Source organism: Diaphorina citri, unplaced genomic scaffold (genome assembly GCF_000475195.1).
Source record: "Diaphorina citri unplaced genomic scaffold, Diaci psyllid genome assembly version 1.1 scaffold1298, whole genome shotgun sequence".
NCBI lineage: Eukaryota > Metazoa > Arthropoda > Insecta > Hemiptera > Psyllidae > Diaphorina > Diaphorina citri.
Window position 1 is genome coordinate 26,191 of NW_007378727.1, and position 18,952 is coordinate 45,142.

Genomic DNA, 18,952 nt, shown 5'->3' on the forward strand with positions numbered 1-18,952 from the left:
GAACATTGCTCCTGCTGTGCAACATAGCTGTGATATAAATTGTGTGAATCCATGCCTAAAATGAAACATTCCTCCTGCATTTAGTACCTACTATTGTACCTAGCCGTGATATGACGTCTGTGTTTCCGTCGCTACAATGCAACATTTCTCCTGCATGTACCTTCTACTATTGTACCTAGCTGTGATTTGTAGTATGATTCCATGCCTAAAATGCAACATTTCTCCTGCATGTACCTTCAACTATTAGCTGTGATATAAATTCTGTGATTCCGTGCCTAAAATGAAACATTTCTCCTGCATTTACCTACTATTTGCCGTCATATGAGAACGAGCAGACGGGGTAGCGACCGGGAAGATGATGAGGATAAGGAAAACAGAACAGAAGTAAGTGGTGGATGGAAAATGTCAATTCAAAACTCAAATTCTATGTGGTAAAGCAGATATTTTTCACAACTTTTGTGGATATCACAACATTACTAAGTACCTCCTTTGCAACCAATTTCAATATTTCAATAATCTTTTTAAACTGGCAATGCCGCCACTGGTCACTACTTGATTAAAGTAGCTCAATGGTCCTCTCGAGGTTGAATGCACCCTGAGCACAGAGCCGAAAAAACTTCGACCGCTCGTGAAAATATACCCGTTTCCCGTTTGGCGGGTCTTATTATAATTCTATTTTATTTTGATAAGTACGTCCTTTGCAACCAATTTCAATAATCTTTTTACACTGGCAATGCCGCCACTGGTCACTACTTGTTTAAAGTAGCTACTCAATGGTCCTCTCGAGGCTGAATGCACCCCGAGCACAGAGCCGAAAAAACTTCGACCGCTCGTGAAAATATACCCGTTTCCCGTTTGGCGGGTCTTATTATAATTCTATTTTATTTTGATTCCTTTCACAGACCGGGGAGGACAAAGAAGAAGAGGAACCCGTGGAGACGCGGATTGACGTGTTAAGGCCCGTTCCTACTTGTCGTGAGTTACATCCGATTTTTTTCCCGAATGTCCTGTAGGCAATGTAGTTTAAATGAGTGTTCCTACTACACACGACACGATTTTTTTCCGAACGACAAGTGAAACGGGCCTTTATGTCTATTAAAAAATGCAAAAGACACTTACATGATAAACACGATAATTTATGAGAGCTTTTTCTATTTGAACGACAACGACATTCGATATAGTCCGGATCACCCAGAACCAACAGAAGTCGCTCAGGGAGTGTGAAATCTAACAGAAGTGCTTCAGGGTCACCTAGGACAAACAAAAGTGGTTCACGATCTAGAAGTGGTTCAAGAAGTCACTCTGGATCGCCCAAATCAAACAGAAGCCGATCTGGAACCCCTAGGAGCAGATCAGCATCGCCTGGAACTAACAGAAGTCGGTCAGGAACACCTAAAACCAATAGGAGTGCTTCAGGATCACCTAGGACGAATAGAAGTCGCAGCCGATCAGTTGCAAGGTCAAACAGAAGTGGTTCAAGATCTAGAAGCGGCTCGGGTAGTCCAAGGAGAAGATCTAGATCATCATCTCGAGGCTCTGGTGGCTCTGCTGCTGAAGCGTGAGTTATTGTTTCTATTTATCTAAAATATCCCAAGTTGTGGGAGTCACTATCAAAATCAAACTCCAAGCACAGAGCCAAAAAAACTTCGAACCCGGAACCTTCAGAGTGCAAGCCTAGTGTGATACCCACTCGGCCACGGAGGCTACTTTTGTGGGAGTCACTAAACACCTAGTATAATATAGTTTTCTGTTATTTGCATGGACACTTGTCAAGTGGCACTATAAATAGCCTCTTGATTAATGCATTGATCTGTGCTTGATAAATAATAAAATTAATGCATTCCAAATGGGCAAGTTTCAGTTTCACATCACATGATCACAGTTGTATGTCACAGTTGTTAAGAATTGAAGTGTACCTTTTTTTATTTATACATATTTATTTAAAAAAAAAAGGCTTTATGGCGCTAGGTCGCGGGTTCGATTCCCGCCCTGGGAGTACTTTATCCTGAAGGGACAAGGTTCGTTCTCAGAACGGCTGGCTTTCTCCTCTCCTGTCTTCCTTCTCTCTTCCATTTCGGGACGTTAAGACCCTAGCACTTACAGTTCCCTCTATCAAACCTCTTGAGAAGAACTAAATGTTCGGGACTACAACTTCAGCGGTTTTTATACTTGATAGAGGCAACTGTATTAACTGTAACAACGGAGGTCTTTTAAAGAACTAAATGTTCGGGACTACAACTTCAGCGGTTTTTATACTTGATAGAGGCAACTGTATTAACTGTAACAACGGAGGTCTTATCCTCCTGAAAACGAAGATGGTTGGACAACAGCAAAGCGATCCAGCCTTTTGGACAATGAACCCTATCTGTTGATAATAAAGTTCGTCCTGGGTGGAAAGCTAACTCGAGAGCGAGAACAAGGTAAGCGCTTCAACCTTCCAAGTTAATTAGGATGGCATGTTGACATTTTTCTTTCTTTTAAAAAGAAAAAAGTAATAATAAAATTGAAGTGGGTCAACAAAAGAGAAACCAAGACATTGTTCATGGTTTAAAATCTATCTGTTGATAATAAAGTTCGTCCCGGGTGGAAAGCTAACTCGAGAGCGAGAACAAGGTAAGCGCTTCAACCTTCCAAGTTAATTAGGATGGCATGTTGACGTTTTTCTTTCTTTTAAAAAGAAAAAAGTAATAATAAAATTGAAGTGGGTCAACAAAAGAGAAACCAAGACATTGTTCATGGTTTAAAAAGTAAGTTTTCACAGTTTAATTCTCTTATCCTGTCTTCCTTCTCTCTTAGATTTTGGGACGATAGAATTAGAATATTCTTCCTCTTCCTCATAGGTATATTTAAAAAGTAAGAAGGAAATAAAGCACTCCTTATAAGCATCTTCAATTCTTCACTCCTGATTCACTTGATTCTACCTCGTTTGTTTCAGTGAACGCGGAAGCTCTGTTTGGAGATGCCTCGGACATTAGTACTGATGATGACGATGATGGAAAACTGCAAGTAGTATCTTCAATTCTTCACTCCTGATTCACTTGATTCTGCCTCGTTTGTTTCAGTGAACGCGGAAGCTCTGTTTGGAGATGCCTCGGACATTAGTACTGATGATGACGATGATGGAAAACTGCAAGTTGTAGAGGAGGAGGGAGATGGAGAGGGAGAGAGGCGAGAGAGAGACGAAGATGCTAGGAGTGACGCGAGCAGACGGGGTAGCGACCGGGAAGATGATGAAGATAAGGAAAACAGAACAGAAGTAAGTGGTGGATTGAAAATGTCAATTCAAAACTCAAATTCTATGTTATGTGGTAATAAAGCAGATATTTTTCACAACTTTTGTGGATATCACAACATTACTAAGTACGCCCTTTGCAACCAATTTCAATAATCTTTTTACACTGGCAATGCCGCCACTGGTCACTACTTGATTAATTAAAGTAGCTACTCAATGGTCCTCTCGAGGCTGAATGCACCCTGAGCACAGAGCCGAAAAAACTTCGACCGCTCGTGAAAATATACCCGTTTCCCGTTTGGCGGGACTTATTATAATTCTATTTTATTTTGATTCCTTTCACAGACCGGGGAGGACAAAGAAGAAGAGGAACCCGTGGAGACGCGGATTGACGTTGAAATCCCGAAGATCTCGTGTGATTTGGGCCGAGAGATGCACTTCGTCAAGTTGCCCAACTTCCTCTCTGTGGAAACTCGGCCGTTTGATCCAGAGACATATGAAGATGAAATAGAAGACGAAGAAACATTGGATGAGGAAGGACGCGCTAGGTGAGGCATTTTTTCCCCCTCTAAGGCCTTTTAACACTACAGTAGGTAGTTCGCACTGCACTCACTAGAAGAATTGGTATAAGTAGGGCCATCTTGCCAATTTCTGGAATTCAAGATCTGATGTTCAAGTTTGTTTCCGAACACGGAAAGTAAAGTAAGTACAGTAACCCTAACCAGCCTAGCTAGCTGATAAAAGGGTTCTCTCTGCTTGAAAAGAACAAGCACAAGTCCCCACGATGGTTGACTGCGGTTAAGGACGAGCCAATTAAACATGGCTAGAGACCATCACACTGATGTATGGCTGATAAAATAGAATAGAATAGAATAGAATATACCTTGTTTATCCTGCCAGAATGAGACTGAAAAGTCCCTTTACTCCCGCAGTCTAAACAAGGAGATATTTTCTCTATTTTGTCATCACCTTTGGGCTATAGGTGGCTAAAGTCGCTACAACAACAAATATGTGACCTGGTTAGATCTTTTGTGACTAGGTATAAAAGAAATATTGTTCTATTGAGTGCAGTCCGAACGACACTCACTCTCAGACAGTCGGAAACTTTTTCCGTCACACACGTTCCAACTGTCTGAGAGTGAGTAGCCAACATGAGGGCACAGATGTGGCCAATTGGTATAAGTAAGGCCATCGCATCGGCCTTAATAAACGCCCTTTGTCACTGCGACCTGGTTAGATCTTTTGTGACTGTAAAATGAATATTCTTCTAGTGAGTACTTATTTATTGGTCTTTTCTTTACCAGATTGAAGCTGAAAGTGGAGAACACAATCCGATGGCGGGATACATTCAACAAGGACGGAGATCTGGTGAAGGAAAGTAATGCTCGGCTTGTCAAGTGGTCGGATGGGAGTTTATCATTGCATCTGGGATCCGAAATATTCGACGTATATAAGCAACCTTTGCAGGTAAACCAAGAGACATATGGTCGGTTTCACCAATATTTTTTCAGCTTCTAGAAGGGCTGTTAAGCTAACGGCCTGTTATGTTCCATTAGATTTATATAGGCTTAACAGGCTGTTATGTTCATATTAGATTTATATAGGCTTAACAGGCTGTTACAGGCTAAGCAGAAGGTTGGTGAAACCCATCCATAGTATACATACTAATCTCCCTAGCTCAGTGAAATGCGTGTCCATTAGATTTATATAAGCTTAACAGGCTGTTAGAGGCTAAGCAGAAGGTTGGTGAAACCCATCCATAGTATACATACTAATCTCCCTAGCTCAGTGAAATGCGTATCTCATTAGTATTTCGCTCCGTGCCGCAGGTCCTGTGTTCAATTCCCCACGGGATCGAAGTTTTTATTACCTATTTTTTCTTTTTAGGTTTCGTGGTTTACTTCGGGGTGCCCTCAGTCTCTTCACATCACAGCATTACTAAGAGCCTTACTTACCAGCTCTGTCAACTATGTAAATTTTCTTTTTACTTTGGTAATGCCGATTCTAGGCAGAGTGCACCCCGAACTCTTTGAACGGGGGACTTCCGATCTTCAAGCCTAGTGGTTATGGATGTTGCTGAAATATTTGATATTTCAGGGAGACCACAATCACCTGTACATCAGACAAGGTACGGGTCTTCAAGGCCAAGCTGTGTTCAGAACCAAACGAACTCCTCGAACGGGGGACTTCCGATCTTCAAGCCTAGTGGTTATGGATGTTGCTCAAATATTTGATATTTCAGGGAGACCACAATCACCTGTACATCAGACAAGGTACGGGTCTTCAAGGCCAAGCTGTGTTCAGAACCAAACTCTCATTCCGTCCTCACTCCACTGAATCATTCACTCATCGTAAGATGACCTTGTCTCTGGCAGATCGATCCAACAAGACCACTGGGATTAAAATTCTTGGACAAGTGGGATATGACCCCGACGCTAACCGATATGAGAAAATCAAGGTAAGATTCGTGTTTAATAGCTCTGTTTAACTATTTTTTTTTCTTCGCTGCATCTACGTGGTCGGTCTTACCTTAATTTATTGAATGTTTAATTGGTAGTTTATTTTAGTGACAGGTGACCCACCCCTCACATTAATCTCATACAGCCTGAGTGGGCGCTCTGTTTAACTATTTTTTTTTTCTTCGCTGCATTTACGTGGTCGGTCTTAAGTACCTTAATTTATTGAATGTTTAATTGGTAGTTTATTTTAGTGACAGGTGACCCACCCCTCACATTAATCTCATACAGCCTTAGTGGGGCCGCCGTTTTTATTTCGTAGCAATGAAACAACTGCGATATTAGACGTATGTGGTCTGTGTCGTAGCATTCAACGTGCTATCGCCGATGGCTTAAAAGATCTTATTTTACCTTTATCAGTACCTATACCCTATACCTAATGTAAATTTATAAACTATAATCGAACTAATATTTTCATCTGCAGAAAGAAGAAGAGAAGTTGCGCCAATCCTTGCGCAAGGAAACCAAAACGAAGCGCACGCGGGAGAAAGGTGCCAGTTCCCGGCTGAGCGCAGGGTATCTGGAAGGTGACGATGATGATGACGAGGGCGCCATCTCTCTAAGCGCTATCAAGAACAAATACAACGCCAAGAAAAACCCGGCGGGCGCGAGTGGTGCGGCTCCGTCAAGAAATATATATTCTTCGGATGAGGATGCGTCAGATTTGGAGCTGAGGACGAAGAAGCATGATAAACCCAAGCGAGTGCTGCAGGATTCCGATGATGAAGATGAGAAATCAGCGGCCAGTAGGAGTGGAAGTGGGAAGTCAGGCTCTGATTCAGACTAGTAATCTAATTTAGTCCACTGTAGCGATCACTCAGACAAATTGGGCTTAAGTGAGAAGTCAGGCTCTGATTCAGATTAGTACTTTGACTGTAGCGATTACGCAGACAGAGTGGGGCCGCCGTTTTTATTTCGTAGCAATGAAACAACTGCGATATTAGACGCATGTGGTCTGTGTCGTAGCATTCAACGTGCTATCGCCGATGGCTTAAAAGATCTTATTTTACCTTTATCAGTACCTATACCTAATGTAAATTTATAAACTATAATCGAGCGAATATTTTCATTTGCAGAAAGAAGAAGAGAAGTTGCGCCAATCCTTGCGCAAGGAAACCAAAACGAAGCGCACGCGGGAGAAAGGTGCCAGTTCCCGGCTTCAACATGAAACCTAGGAAATTTGTAATGAGTGTAATGACTGTTAGTGTAAAAACAGGACATTTTCAATCCTATGGGGCAACAAACATAATTCATAATCGTTTATTGACAATTTACATACATAAATTATTACAGATACCTACAAGAATTACCTCTGTGTGACCCAGTTAGATCAAAATACAAACAAAATTCAACATGAAACCTAGGAAATTTGTAATGAGTGTAATGACTGTTAGTGTAAAAACAGGACATTTTCAATCCTATGGGGCAACTGCTAACCGATATGAGAAAATCAAGGTAAGATTCGTGTTTAATAGCTCTGTTTAACTTTTTTTTTCTTCGCTGCATTTTCGTGGTCGGTCTTAAGTACCTTAATTTATTGAATGTTTAATTGGTAGTTTATTTTAGTGACAGGTGACCCACCCCTCACATTAATCTCATGGGGCAACATAAAAAATAACCTGACATTTGCAAACAACAACAAGGTAGATACATAAGTATAGTAATCTTAGATTAACTTGTAAAACTAAAATACCAATGTCTCACTCATAATTACCTCGATGGATTCCTGACTCAGATCATCTTCATCAATGAGTAAATTATCTGCCAAGTCACCACTTCCTATCGATTCAGCATCCAAACTTGAGTCTGCTTCTCCAAAATCTTCATCAGCACCGGATCCAACAGCTTGTGCTGAATTGTACAACTCTGTATCAGAAATGTCTGAGATGTTCACTTCTTCCTTCAGCATAATATGCTGACCAGTCATTGGCATTGAGGGGTCCTGTAAGTAATTTCAAATTTTGGGGTTGAGTGGATTGGAACACATCACATGCCTTCAGGCAAACTCCACTTGGTTGCTTTGACATCCTCCAGGCACTTGTGAACAACTTGCTCATTTCCTTTGTGTCGTGTCCCAGATGACAAGCAAGAGGAGAACAAAGAAAACACAGAAGACAAAGAAAATGAAAAGGTGGAAGCCAGTGAAGAAGAGAAATCAGAAAGCAAACCAGCTGGAGAAGATGGAAAGGAGAATGAAAAAGAAGAAAAGGAAAATAATGACAGCAAAATGGAAGTTGACAATGAAGCAAAGCAAACGGAAAAGAGGTTTGTGCTGGTTTCCCATTAGATAGCGTCATGATCATGATTTTGTAAATCCAGATCTAACATGAAGTGACGAAAATGTAGTTGATTGAATAGAATTGACAAGATATCAAGCAATCATGTGGCTAACTTCAGCATCATCACCAGTGAAGCAGTCATCAGGAGGAGTCATATCTATTGTGGTGTAATTTGGTGTGCAGTAGCAGATGGCTTATTTGACTTCCTAGGTATCATCATGTGGCTGTTGGGTCTTCAGTAGCTAGTAAGGACTACCCCATCTCTCCTCTCAACTCGTTCCCTATCGTCCACTCCAGGCTGACTTCAACCAGTATCAATGTCTCCATTAGCCCACTTTCTTGGTGTATGGTCGTTTTTCTTGAACAACATCATCAGAAGACTCAAAATCCACCAGTTTGGAAGACTTTTTCCGAACTCTGCCAGATCTTGATACTCCAGTGACTTCCAACTCCCCTGTAAGAAAGAAAGAAATTAAGGAAGTAGGTTTCCTCAACTTTGGATTTTTGCTTAAAAAGCATTTCATTGGTTGATATGGGAATGCTCCATCTAGTTTGTTAATGTCAATGGTTAAGCTTATACAAATCAAATAGAACATGACAAGCTGTTAACTCAATGGGCCTTCTAGGAGCTTCTAAAGGGGTTGGTTACTGGTTAGGTGTTCATTGATCTGCTCCCTGTTCATGATCCAACTAGATGTTTGTTTACATCCTTCAGCCACAAATTAATAGACAATAACATCCTAAATATCTCAAGAGGCAAGTGATAAACTAAACTACAGATATAACTTACCTTCTTGTTTTTTCTTATTTTCCATTTTGAGAAATTTCAGATACAACCTCGATAACTAAAAAGTAGTTTTGTCTGACAGCCCAGAATTGACAAGCTGTTAATTCAATGGGCCTTCTAGGAGCTTCTTAAGGGTTGGTTAGGTGTTCATTGATCTGCTCCCTGTTCATGATCCCCCAACTAGATGTTTGTTTACTTCCTTCAGCCATAAATTAATAGACAATAACATCCTAAATATCTCAAGAGGCAAGTGGTAAACTAAACTACAGATATAACTTACCTTCTTGTTTTTTCTTATTTTCCATTTAGAGAAATTTCAGATACAACCTCGATAACTAAAAAGTAGTTTTGTCTGACAGTCCAGAATCTCTCGTTCTTTTTCTCTTCCAGTGATTATGTTACAGTTTATGAGTTGGGGAAACGGGAATTCAGGGCAAACGATTTCTTTTTCACTTCCTCAGGCCTTAGGTAATATTTTTTTAATTTAAAACTGTTAAAAAAATTTAATCAAAAATTAAAACTTCAATAATTAAAATTTCAAATTTTGGCGCTTTCGGAGTTCGGACGCTATATTGTTGCCAATAGTTTCAACTACTGCGCGCGCAGTCGAGCGACCGCGACCGCCCCAAACTTGGCAACATTGCTAAGTGCTGAAAAACGCCATTTTGGATTTTGATTTTTTTGAAACATTTTTCATTTATTTTTCATTCAGTCAACTTTCTGGTAATTCTGGTGATTTTCCATTGAAAAACCTGACAGATTTTGTGTAAAAGTATATAACTTAGGTGTTCTGTTTGATTATCTTGTGTTCTTTTATTCGAAATCCCCAAACTTGGCAACATTGCTAAGTGCTGAAAAAGAAAAACGCCATTTTGGATTTTGATTTTTTTGAAACATTTTTCATTATTTTTCATTTCTGGTAATTCTGGTGATTTTCCAATTTCCATTGAAAAACCTGACAGATTTTGTGTAAAAGTATATAACTTAGGTGTTCTGTTTGATTATCTTGTGTTCTTTTATTCGAAATCCAATACACATTCCGTTAATCTCCCCACATTGTCGGTCGTGGAAATTTTGCACCATGTCTGACGTTGAACAACGCCGGATTACGGACCTTCGAGTTGTGGATCTGAAAGCAGAACTGGAAAAACGAAATTTGGACAAAGGAGGTGTCAAAGCTGTACTCATCGAAAGATTGGAGAAGGTAAGAAAGACGTAGGCTTTGAGAGTAGCAATCAGACGAGGTGGTACAGGCCAGGCCTTTCACTGGCTAGGTTTGTGCTTATGAAGAGTTGAAGCACAAGTCTCCACACTTCCTACTTTTTCCTTTGACCGGAAAAATATTCAAGGGTGAAATATAGATATAGGTTCATATTAAAATGTTTGTTACCCTTAGAGCATGGTCAGAGACTGTTCAAACAGTATTCAAGATTAGTCTATGGTCAACAACACCCTTGTAAGACTGATGTAGGCACTCATTTGTCTTATTATGTACCTTCCGGAAAAAAAATGTTGTGAAAGAAACCCTGAAATATCTACTGACTGTGGTGCAGAATCACTAAGGTGCACAATTTCATCTCTGTTCTTATAATGTTTTGATTATTTCTTATGTTCATCACAGGCTTTGATTGAAGAGGGGCACAATCCAGAAGAATATGTGTTTGAAACATCCACTATGTCCCAACCCTATTGAAGATTAGTCTATGGTCAACAATACCCTTGTAAGACTGATGTAGGCACTCATTTGTCTAATTATGTACCTTCCGGAAAAAAAAATGTTGTGAAAGAAACCCTGAAATATCTACTGACTGTGGGTGTATGGTGCAGAATCACCAAGGTGCACAATTTCATCTCTGTTTTACTTAATAATGTTTTGATTATTTCTTATGTTCATCACAGGCTTTGATTGAAGAGGGGCACAATCCAGAAGAATATGTGTTTGAAACATCCACTATTAGAGCATGGTCAGAGACTGTTCAAACAGTATTCAAGATTAGTCTATGGTCAACAACACCCTTGTAAGACTGATCTAGGCACTCATTTGTCTTATGTACCTTCCGGAAAAAAAAATGTTGTGAAAGAAACCCTGAAATATCTACTGACTGTGGTGCAGAATCACTAAGGTGCACAATTTCATCTCTGGTCTTATAATGTTTTGATTATTTCTTATGTTCATCACAGGCTCTGATTGAAGAGGGGCACAATCCAGAAGAATATGTGTTTGAAACATCCACTACTACTGCTATAACACCATCAAAGAAGAGTAAGTAGTCCCCCTTAGAATATAAAGGTCTTAAATTAAGCCCTATGCATTTGAGAGTTGTAATTTCATAGGATTCTTTAATGAAATAATAACCTAACTATTGATGTACTGTAAGTAGTATGTATAATTGCTCCAAATTGATTATTTCATTCTCCAGGAGGTCAAGATTCTGACAATGAGAGCAATTCAGAAAATGCCAAGAGAGAACATGTGGAAAATGGGAATACATAGGATTCTTTAATGAAATGATGACCTAACTATTGATGTACTGTAAGTAGTATGTATGATTACTCCAAGTTGATTATTTCATTCTCCAGGAGGTCAAGATTCTGACAATGAGAGCAATTCAGAAAATGCCAAGAGAGAACATGTGGAAAATGGGAATTCTGCTGAAGACACTGAAATTACGGAGGAAGTGGAGAAAGAAAAACAAGAGGAGCAAGAAGATGTCAATGAAAGTGACAGCAAGAAAGCTAATGAAGAAGAGGACAAACTGCTAGAAGAAGATGTAAGATTGTTTCTCAGATACTTGATGATTTTTTATGCACATTTCTTTCTTTATTTATTTTTTTCCCCAGAAAATTAATTTTAAAATGAAAGACTTTCATTCCATTAACACTAATTTCAGCAATATTTATGTGAGTGAAATTTGTGTTCTCCCTACTTATGACTTGACTTCATTTATTATGACTATTATTATGGCTATTTTCTCCAGGAAAAACAAAATGGTGATGGACAGAATGCTGACACTGAGGATACAATAAATCTCTCTCTAGGAGAAGAAGAGGAACAGCTCTTGGCTGATGAGGTAGGTGTTTTCCAAATTATGCCTATTAATAAATTGTAAAATTGAATATTGTGGTTATTTAATAAATAAAAGTAGCTCTATTTTTGACTAAATAGAAATTCTTGTGAATTAAAGAAATCCTTGTGATCTATTCACCTCCTATTAATAAATTGTAAAATTGAATCTTGTGGTTATTTAATAAATAAAAGTAGCTCTATTTTTGACTAAATAGAAATTCTTGTGAATTAAAGAAATCCTTGTGATCTATTCACCACTAATTTTGTTTTGTTTTACATTGCAGGAAGAACACAGTGGTCCCAAAGGTAAGTGACAATTCATGTTGACAAGAGTAATCTGCATGTTAATACACTACAGTAGTGTAAAATTATTTTTACAAGGTTAAGGAAGTAGATGTAAATGTTTCTTTAATGTCAAAATACAAATTTGTTCATGTACATAGCAAATCAAAACAAATCCAAATCCAACATTACCCACCTTGTTAATTTTCCATTTTACAAATAATACATTGTTTGTTTTTGTGCACTGTTGAAATATCTGAGATAAGTGGAATAGCTCAACTGGAAATGCTGATTCAAATCAGAGGGGCAAAATGTTTCATCCTGGAGATAGTTTTCCAAGCAGCCTAACTAATGATTAAGTAAAGTCAATTTACCAACACAACAAAATTCAGGCAGTTTGTAAGACAAGTGTGGCTTGAATGATCATGTCTAATATTTTTCAACTTGATTATTTTTAAAAGAAGTCAAATGACAGAAAGAGCCTACACTATGCAATATTTGATCCAACAAGTGCTACTATTTCATTTCCAACATCACATCTCAGGATTTTAAGGATCAATTTTGAGTCTACCTAGGATCAACTATATGCTTTACTAGTATTCATTGTTTGGGTGCAGTATAATTAGGTATACTGAATACACAAAGCAGAGGAAATTATTGGACTTGACTTAGCAGATGCTATGTCATCACTTGATATGACAAACATAATTTGTCCAAAAATAATACATCCGATCAAATAACTGAAAATATTTCTGTGTTCTTATGAATGGACCTTTAAGACATCATCTACAGAATTTTCTGTATCGGAAGTGCTACACAATGGCTGCTTTGTTGTGTATAAGCTGATATTATACAAAGGACTTATCACTATCAATATCAATACCTACGTGACTCGTGTTCTTATGAATGGACCTTTAAGACATCATCTACAGAATTTTCTGTATTGGAAGTGCTACACAATGGCTGCTTTGTTGTGTATAAGCTGATATTATACAAAGGACTTATCACTATCAATATCAATACCTACGTGACTTAACAAGAAGATTTCCGTGGACATTATGCTGTGGACAACATCTCTCTGTTCTGTTTCTAACTTATCTCCCCCTTTTTAATTTTTAAAGCAAAATCCATACTAATATGACATGCCCAAGTTTTAGGTTTTTGCTTTACCAATCATCTTTACTGTACCAAGTGTCCCAGCAAGCATTCTGAGGTGACCTTGATGGGAGTATGGCGGTGAGAGGAAGTACAAGGACCTGCAGGTTGCTTTGACATCCTCCAGGCACTTGTGAACAACTTGCTCATTTCCTTTGTGTCGTGTCCCAGATGACAAGCAAGAGGAGAACAAAGAAAACACAGAAGACAAAGAAAATGAAAAGGTGGAAGACGGTGAAGAAGAGAAATCAGAAAGCAAACCAGCTGGAGAAGATGGAAAGGAGAATGAAAAAGAAGAAAAGGAAAATAACGACAGCAAAATGGAAGTTGACAATGAAGCAAAGCAAACGGAAAAGAGGTTTGTGCTGGTTTCCCATTAGATAGCGTCATGATCATGATTTTGTAAATCCAGATCTAACATGAAGTGACGAAAATGTAGTTGATTGAATAGAATTGACAAGATATCAAGCAATCATGTGGCTAACTTCAGCATCATCACCAGTGAAGCAGTCATCAGGAGGAGTCATATCTATTGTGGTGTAATTTGGTGTGCAGTAGCAGATGGCTTATTTGACTTCCTAGGTATCATCATGTGGCTGTTGGGTCTTCAGTAGCTAGTAAGGACTACCCCATCTCTCCTCTCAACTCGTTCCCTATCGTCCACTCCAGGCTGACTTCAACCAGTATCAATGTCTCCATTAGCCCATGATTTTCTTGTCAATGCTTCTAATTCAATCAACTAAAAGCTTCCTTTACTTTGTGTTTATGTTTGGATTTGTAACTTTCATGAACCATTACTTGATTTTCATAAAGTACCTTGATATATTTTATTTCACACTGAATGAATGATTGGACACAGTTCCAAATTGCCTTCTACCATATTATGAAGTTAATGATATTGATTTTTGTATTGTGCTCAAATTTAACCATTTTTACTATTTTGAAAGGTACATTTATTTTCAAAGGTTTTTATTTCACTGTCACTCAAATACACAAGTAACCTGACCTATTCAGATAATTTGTGTAAAATCTAGTTGAGCCATCAACTGGTTAAATTCAAAGAAGAATTACTAAGGCCCTTCTTTAGTCAAGTCGATCTGGTTTGTTTTTACCTGACAGAAAACATTGAATTTTAAAGTTCCTTTGGCTAGATTGTAGGAGACAAACAATTAAAAGAATCAGGTCAGTTTATATGGCATTGACGGCCAAGTCAGAAAGCTAACCTGAGGGATAAGAGGGAAATGACGAATTCAAACCGCATAATTCGAGAGCAAAAAGCTCTATGAACCTAAGTCTATTAATAGTTCAACCAATTGTTGAACTGCTCAAACATTACCCGGGTGTTATCGACGTAGGGGTGAAATTTCGATTAGTTTTAACGTTTTTCGGTCTGTTCATATAAAGTTTCACAAATTCACCGAGACTTCAATCTTTGTAATTTATTGACATTTTAATATTTTTCATACATGTCTTAGTCATCGTGTCATGCCATGACAGACATGTCATACATGTATGTCATAATTAGACTTACTTTATCATGGACACTCGTTGCTATCTTGAAAGCCCAGAAGAGGTTAGGTAGTAGAACAGCCGCGGTAGACAGTAAGCTCTGGATCTCCCTTCAGATCTGGTGGACAGGAAGAGAAGGGAAATGGAGAGACGTTACGAGTCCTCTTCATCCAGCAAATATGACGACAGGTGAGTGATTAACCCTGCCTTGGTGACTCGCTTGATAAAGAGGAGGGCGAGGGTCCGATCCCAGCCGAGGCATGGGATTTTATCCTTATTTATTTGAGAATAATAATGGAGCTCTAAGGGTTAGGTGGTAGAGAACTCCTCCGGCGTTACAATGAACTCTCAAGAATACGTAAGATTCAATCCCAATAGTTTAACTTGAAAACTATGTTTACACTGTGATGGTGGTCCAGGGCATTAGTCTCTGCCCTCCCTTCTCTTTCTTTCCTTCTCTTTCTACCTCCAATTGCTCCTTCCCTCCCCCTTCCTTACTCCCTCTCCCTCCCTCCCTTTCTCACTCATATTTTCGTCTATCTAAAATTCCAAACCCCCTTGCCCCTTCTCAAAAGAGACTTGTAAATACTGCAACCTTCTCTCAAGAGACTTGTAAAGAGTGAGTGAGTTATAAGAACTACTCTTTTTAGTGAACTACTCTGAACTGCACGGCCGTGTCATTCTGGTGGAGAAAGCACGAGACAGACAGCACTCGGACAGCGCCAAGTCTCGACACGAGACAAGTCGAAGGCATGACTCGAGACATAATGACAGTCGAGACCGAGAAAAGGTAGGTGGAGAAAGCACGAGACAGACAGCGCCAAGTCTCGACACGAGACAAGCCGAAGGCATGACTCGAGACCGAACTGCACGGCCGTGTCATTCTGGTGGAAAAAGCACGAGACAGACAGCACTCGGACAGTGCCAAGTCTCGACACGAGACAAGCCGAAGGCATGACTCGAGACATAATGACAGTCGAGACCGAGAGAAGGTAGGTGGAGAAAGCACGAGACAGACAGCGCCAAGTCTCGACACGAGACAAGCCGAAGGCATGACTCGAGACATAATGACATTTTTTTTTTGATAGTCGAGACCGAGAGAAGGTAGGTACCCCATCGTATTTTTAGCTTTTTAAATTCTCGTCACGAGAAGACCTAAGTTGTTAAAAGTGAAGTTAAATCCCAATACCTACCTACCTACTTACCTTTCTCAACTGCGTCAACTTCCAAATTTGTTACAATCTGAGATGTTATAGGCACTAATTCGGCAATGTATGTAGTAATCAAAGGGTCAGATTATTCTTTTTTTTTCTGTAAATATGTCAATTTTTGCTGATGGGTTACTGAGGGAGCGTTCACAGTTTGGGACAGAACTGTTTGAAAAATTGAATCCGCTTGAAATTCTTGATTTGATTTTTTTAATTTTACTTTCATGTAATGATTTAAAATCAAGACTAGAGCCCGTTCTCCCTTTATTCCCAATATAGTGTGCAAGTCACCCATCCATTTATTGGCCTTCCTCGGCGTAGCTTAACATAGGTAACGCTAAAACCGGTCTTAAATGATCGACTGAAGTGTTATCTAAAACTTTCTCGCTTTGAGTTCATAGGTCGTCGCGACAAATTTCAAGATCAGAGCTCATTTGTGTGAGAAAATGAGAAAAAAAAAATCCCACAATTAGTCAATTAACTTTAAGTCACCCATCCATTTATTGGCCTTGCTCGGCGTAGCTTAACATAGATAACGCTAAAACCGGTCTTAAATGATAAGTTCCATATGAATTAAGGTAAAAGGCATGCTGAGGCCGGATAATAGTGAAGACTAGATAATAGTGAAGAATATTAGTTATTATTTCAACCTAATTTAAAAACTTTAGAATAGAGCTGTTGAAATACTCATGTGTATTTTCTCTTTGTTTCAGGAGAGAGAGAAGGAGCGCGAGCGTGAGAGAGAGCGCAGAAGACGAGACGAGAAGAGCAGGAAGGAGAAGGAAGAGAAGAAGAAGAGAGAGGAGACCAAAGCGGACGAGCAGCCAAAACCCCCCGGTACCGAGGAGGAAAGCGAAGCTGCAGCGAATGGTGAAGCCTCGGAAGCTGCTAAAGAAGGAGAAGAGAAAGCAGAAGCTAATACCGAGGGTGGTGATGGGAAACCGAAAGAGACCGATGAAGATGCCAAGAGCAAGCATCGAAGCAAGAGTCCGCGCGATACAAGTCGGGCTACGAGCAAAACGAGCACGACCAGTAAGACCAGAGATGGCAAGGATAGAGGCATCCTGTCCTTGGAGAAAATCAAGGTGAGGATAAATCTGGGTCCCCTATTTTCATTACTTCCTATTACTAAAATATAGCGAAGTATTTAGCTAGCGAAGCGATATTTTAGTATTTTTGCAATCGGTCTAAATTTTCAATTTGCAAAAAATATCTTATACTAAGTTACAAGTATAAGAAGCTTAGGTTTTAGCTTATAAAAAAATAATGCATGATTTCTCGACAAAAATTCACTTCATTTTTAATTTTTTCAACTCTAACCTAAGGCATTTTTCATCCAACTCGTTTAAGATCTTGATAAATTCAGCTACCATTTCCTAGTTGCAACCAAGAGGACCCTATTAAACAAGTAATTTCTTCTTTTCCTCTCCTCTTCTCCCTTAGGCCAGCCACTCACTATCAGGTAGACCTGACAGGTACACCTGATCAGGTCCGCCCGTCAGCACACACTATCAAGTAGACCTGACAGGTACGGCTGAAAAAGTCCGCCTGTCAGGTCTACCTCATAGTGAGTGGTTGGCCTTACATTCTTCTTCTCTCCTTCCTCTCCCGGCGTTAACCTCACCTAGTGGTTATCTTCAACTCAAGAGTCTATTGTTATTATTTTACGAGTTCCAGCATCTAGCGTAGGTGTTCACTCCATCTGTCCTCAAAACTGTCAAAAGATTTCTTTAATAAATGTGGGCTATATCTCAAATCGAGCCTTTTGGCTTGGTCCTTCTTACAAACTCCTCGTATTTAGAGGAGGAGGTTGGAAGTATACGTAGATTCGTATACACTTTACCCATCCTTGGGGCAGCTGCCTCTACACCCAAGTGGCCTCTTTGTGTATCAACATTGTACTCTATTGTCTTCACAGATATTCCTCCTCCCGGCACACTTCGCGGCGTGATGACCCTCCCGCGCCACCGCCTGCCCCCCGGGTATCCAAAGACCCACTTCTCACAGGAAAAGGAAGAGTTGAAACGTGCCCAGATGAAATTGGAAGAGACTCGCCGTGTTGCCAAACGTCCCGCTCTGGATCTGTCATAGTCAATATAGTCATGTTTGGTTAGACTTCTCTGCATGTTTTCTCATTAAACCTTATGTGGTGCCCTTTTTCTCACCATGAGCTCCTCAGATAGGTGAGTATCTTCCATTCTATTTAATATTATTTATGGGATACAACAGACGGGCGTACCTTTCATAGCCAATCTTACCACTGAGAGTTTACAGGTTAACACAGTGTCAAGGGGTTTTTTTTACGTCACCTATTTGGTTTACACAGGCCAGTCTTTCTTAAACTCTCGATCAACTGAAAACTCTCTGTGGTAAGATTGGGCATGGTTTCATTCAATTTCTACAAAAGATCTTTATGCTCCTATACATATAAGTTCAAGTACATATCTGTACTTTTCAGGAACACTTTTTGTTTCTTATATCATCTCATGATCTGTTCATTTTTTACTTTCTATTTTTTTTTTTTTTTTTTTTTTTTTTTTTTTTTTTTCATTTTTGAAAAAAATTTTTTTTAAACCCTCATTCTACTTTGCTGCGAAAATTAGTCTCTCTCCCTCTCTCTCTCTCTTTTTCTTTTTCTTCTTCTTCCTTTTCTCCTTCTACTTTCTTCTTTGCCTTTTCCCATGTTTGAACAGGTCGTCATTTCTAGAAACCCCAAACCAGGGTCATATGTGTTTAGTTTGACCGGTCCGAGAACGATAGGTACCTACTTATCTCTTCGACCCGGGCGGGGATTGAGAACACACAGGCTCTAACTTCCAAGCTAACTAGGCTGGCCAAGAAAATAATGATAAATTTCCATTTTTTTCTTCTTCTTCTTCTTCTTCTTCTTCTTCTTCTTCTTCTTCTTCTTCTTCTT

The 18,952-nt window shown here is 39.4% G+C and overlaps 2 protein-coding genes across 2 annotated transcripts in view; both read left to right on the forward strand.

Annotated features, from left to right (window-relative positions):
• LOC103515227 (another transcription unit protein) overlaps positions 1–6,639 on the forward strand; it is a 24,390-nt gene extending 17,751 nt beyond the window's left edge. The window contains exons 4-8 of the mRNA XM_026827977.1: positions 3,063–3,256; positions 3,578–3,780; positions 4,537–4,699; positions 5,475–5,690; positions 6,173–6,639. Of these exons, the coding sequence (XP_026683778.1) occupies positions 3,063–3,256; positions 3,578–3,780; positions 4,537–4,699; positions 5,475–5,690; positions 6,173–6,535 (1,139 nt within the window). The 3' untranslated portion in view covers positions 6,536–6,639. The remainder of the gene's footprint in view (positions 1–3,062; positions 3,257–3,577; positions 3,781–4,536; positions 4,700–5,474; positions 5,691–6,172) is intronic.
• A 3,044-nt stretch (positions 6,640–9,683) lies between these two features.
• LOC103515228 (SAFB-like transcription modulator) overlaps positions 9,684–18,952 on the forward strand; it is a 26,134-nt gene continuing 16,865 nt past the window's right edge. The window contains exons 1-6 of the mRNA XM_026827975.1: positions 9,684–10,018; positions 10,996–11,077; positions 11,395–11,585; positions 11,793–11,885; positions 12,166–12,187; positions 13,490–13,676. Coding sequence (XP_026683776.1) covers positions 9,896–10,018; positions 10,996–11,077; positions 11,395–11,585; positions 11,793–11,885; positions 12,166–12,187; positions 13,490–13,676 — 698 coding nt within the window. The 5' untranslated portion in view covers positions 9,684–9,895. The remainder of the gene's footprint in view (positions 10,019–10,995; positions 11,078–11,394; positions 11,586–11,792; positions 11,886–12,165; positions 12,188–13,489; positions 13,677–18,952) is intronic.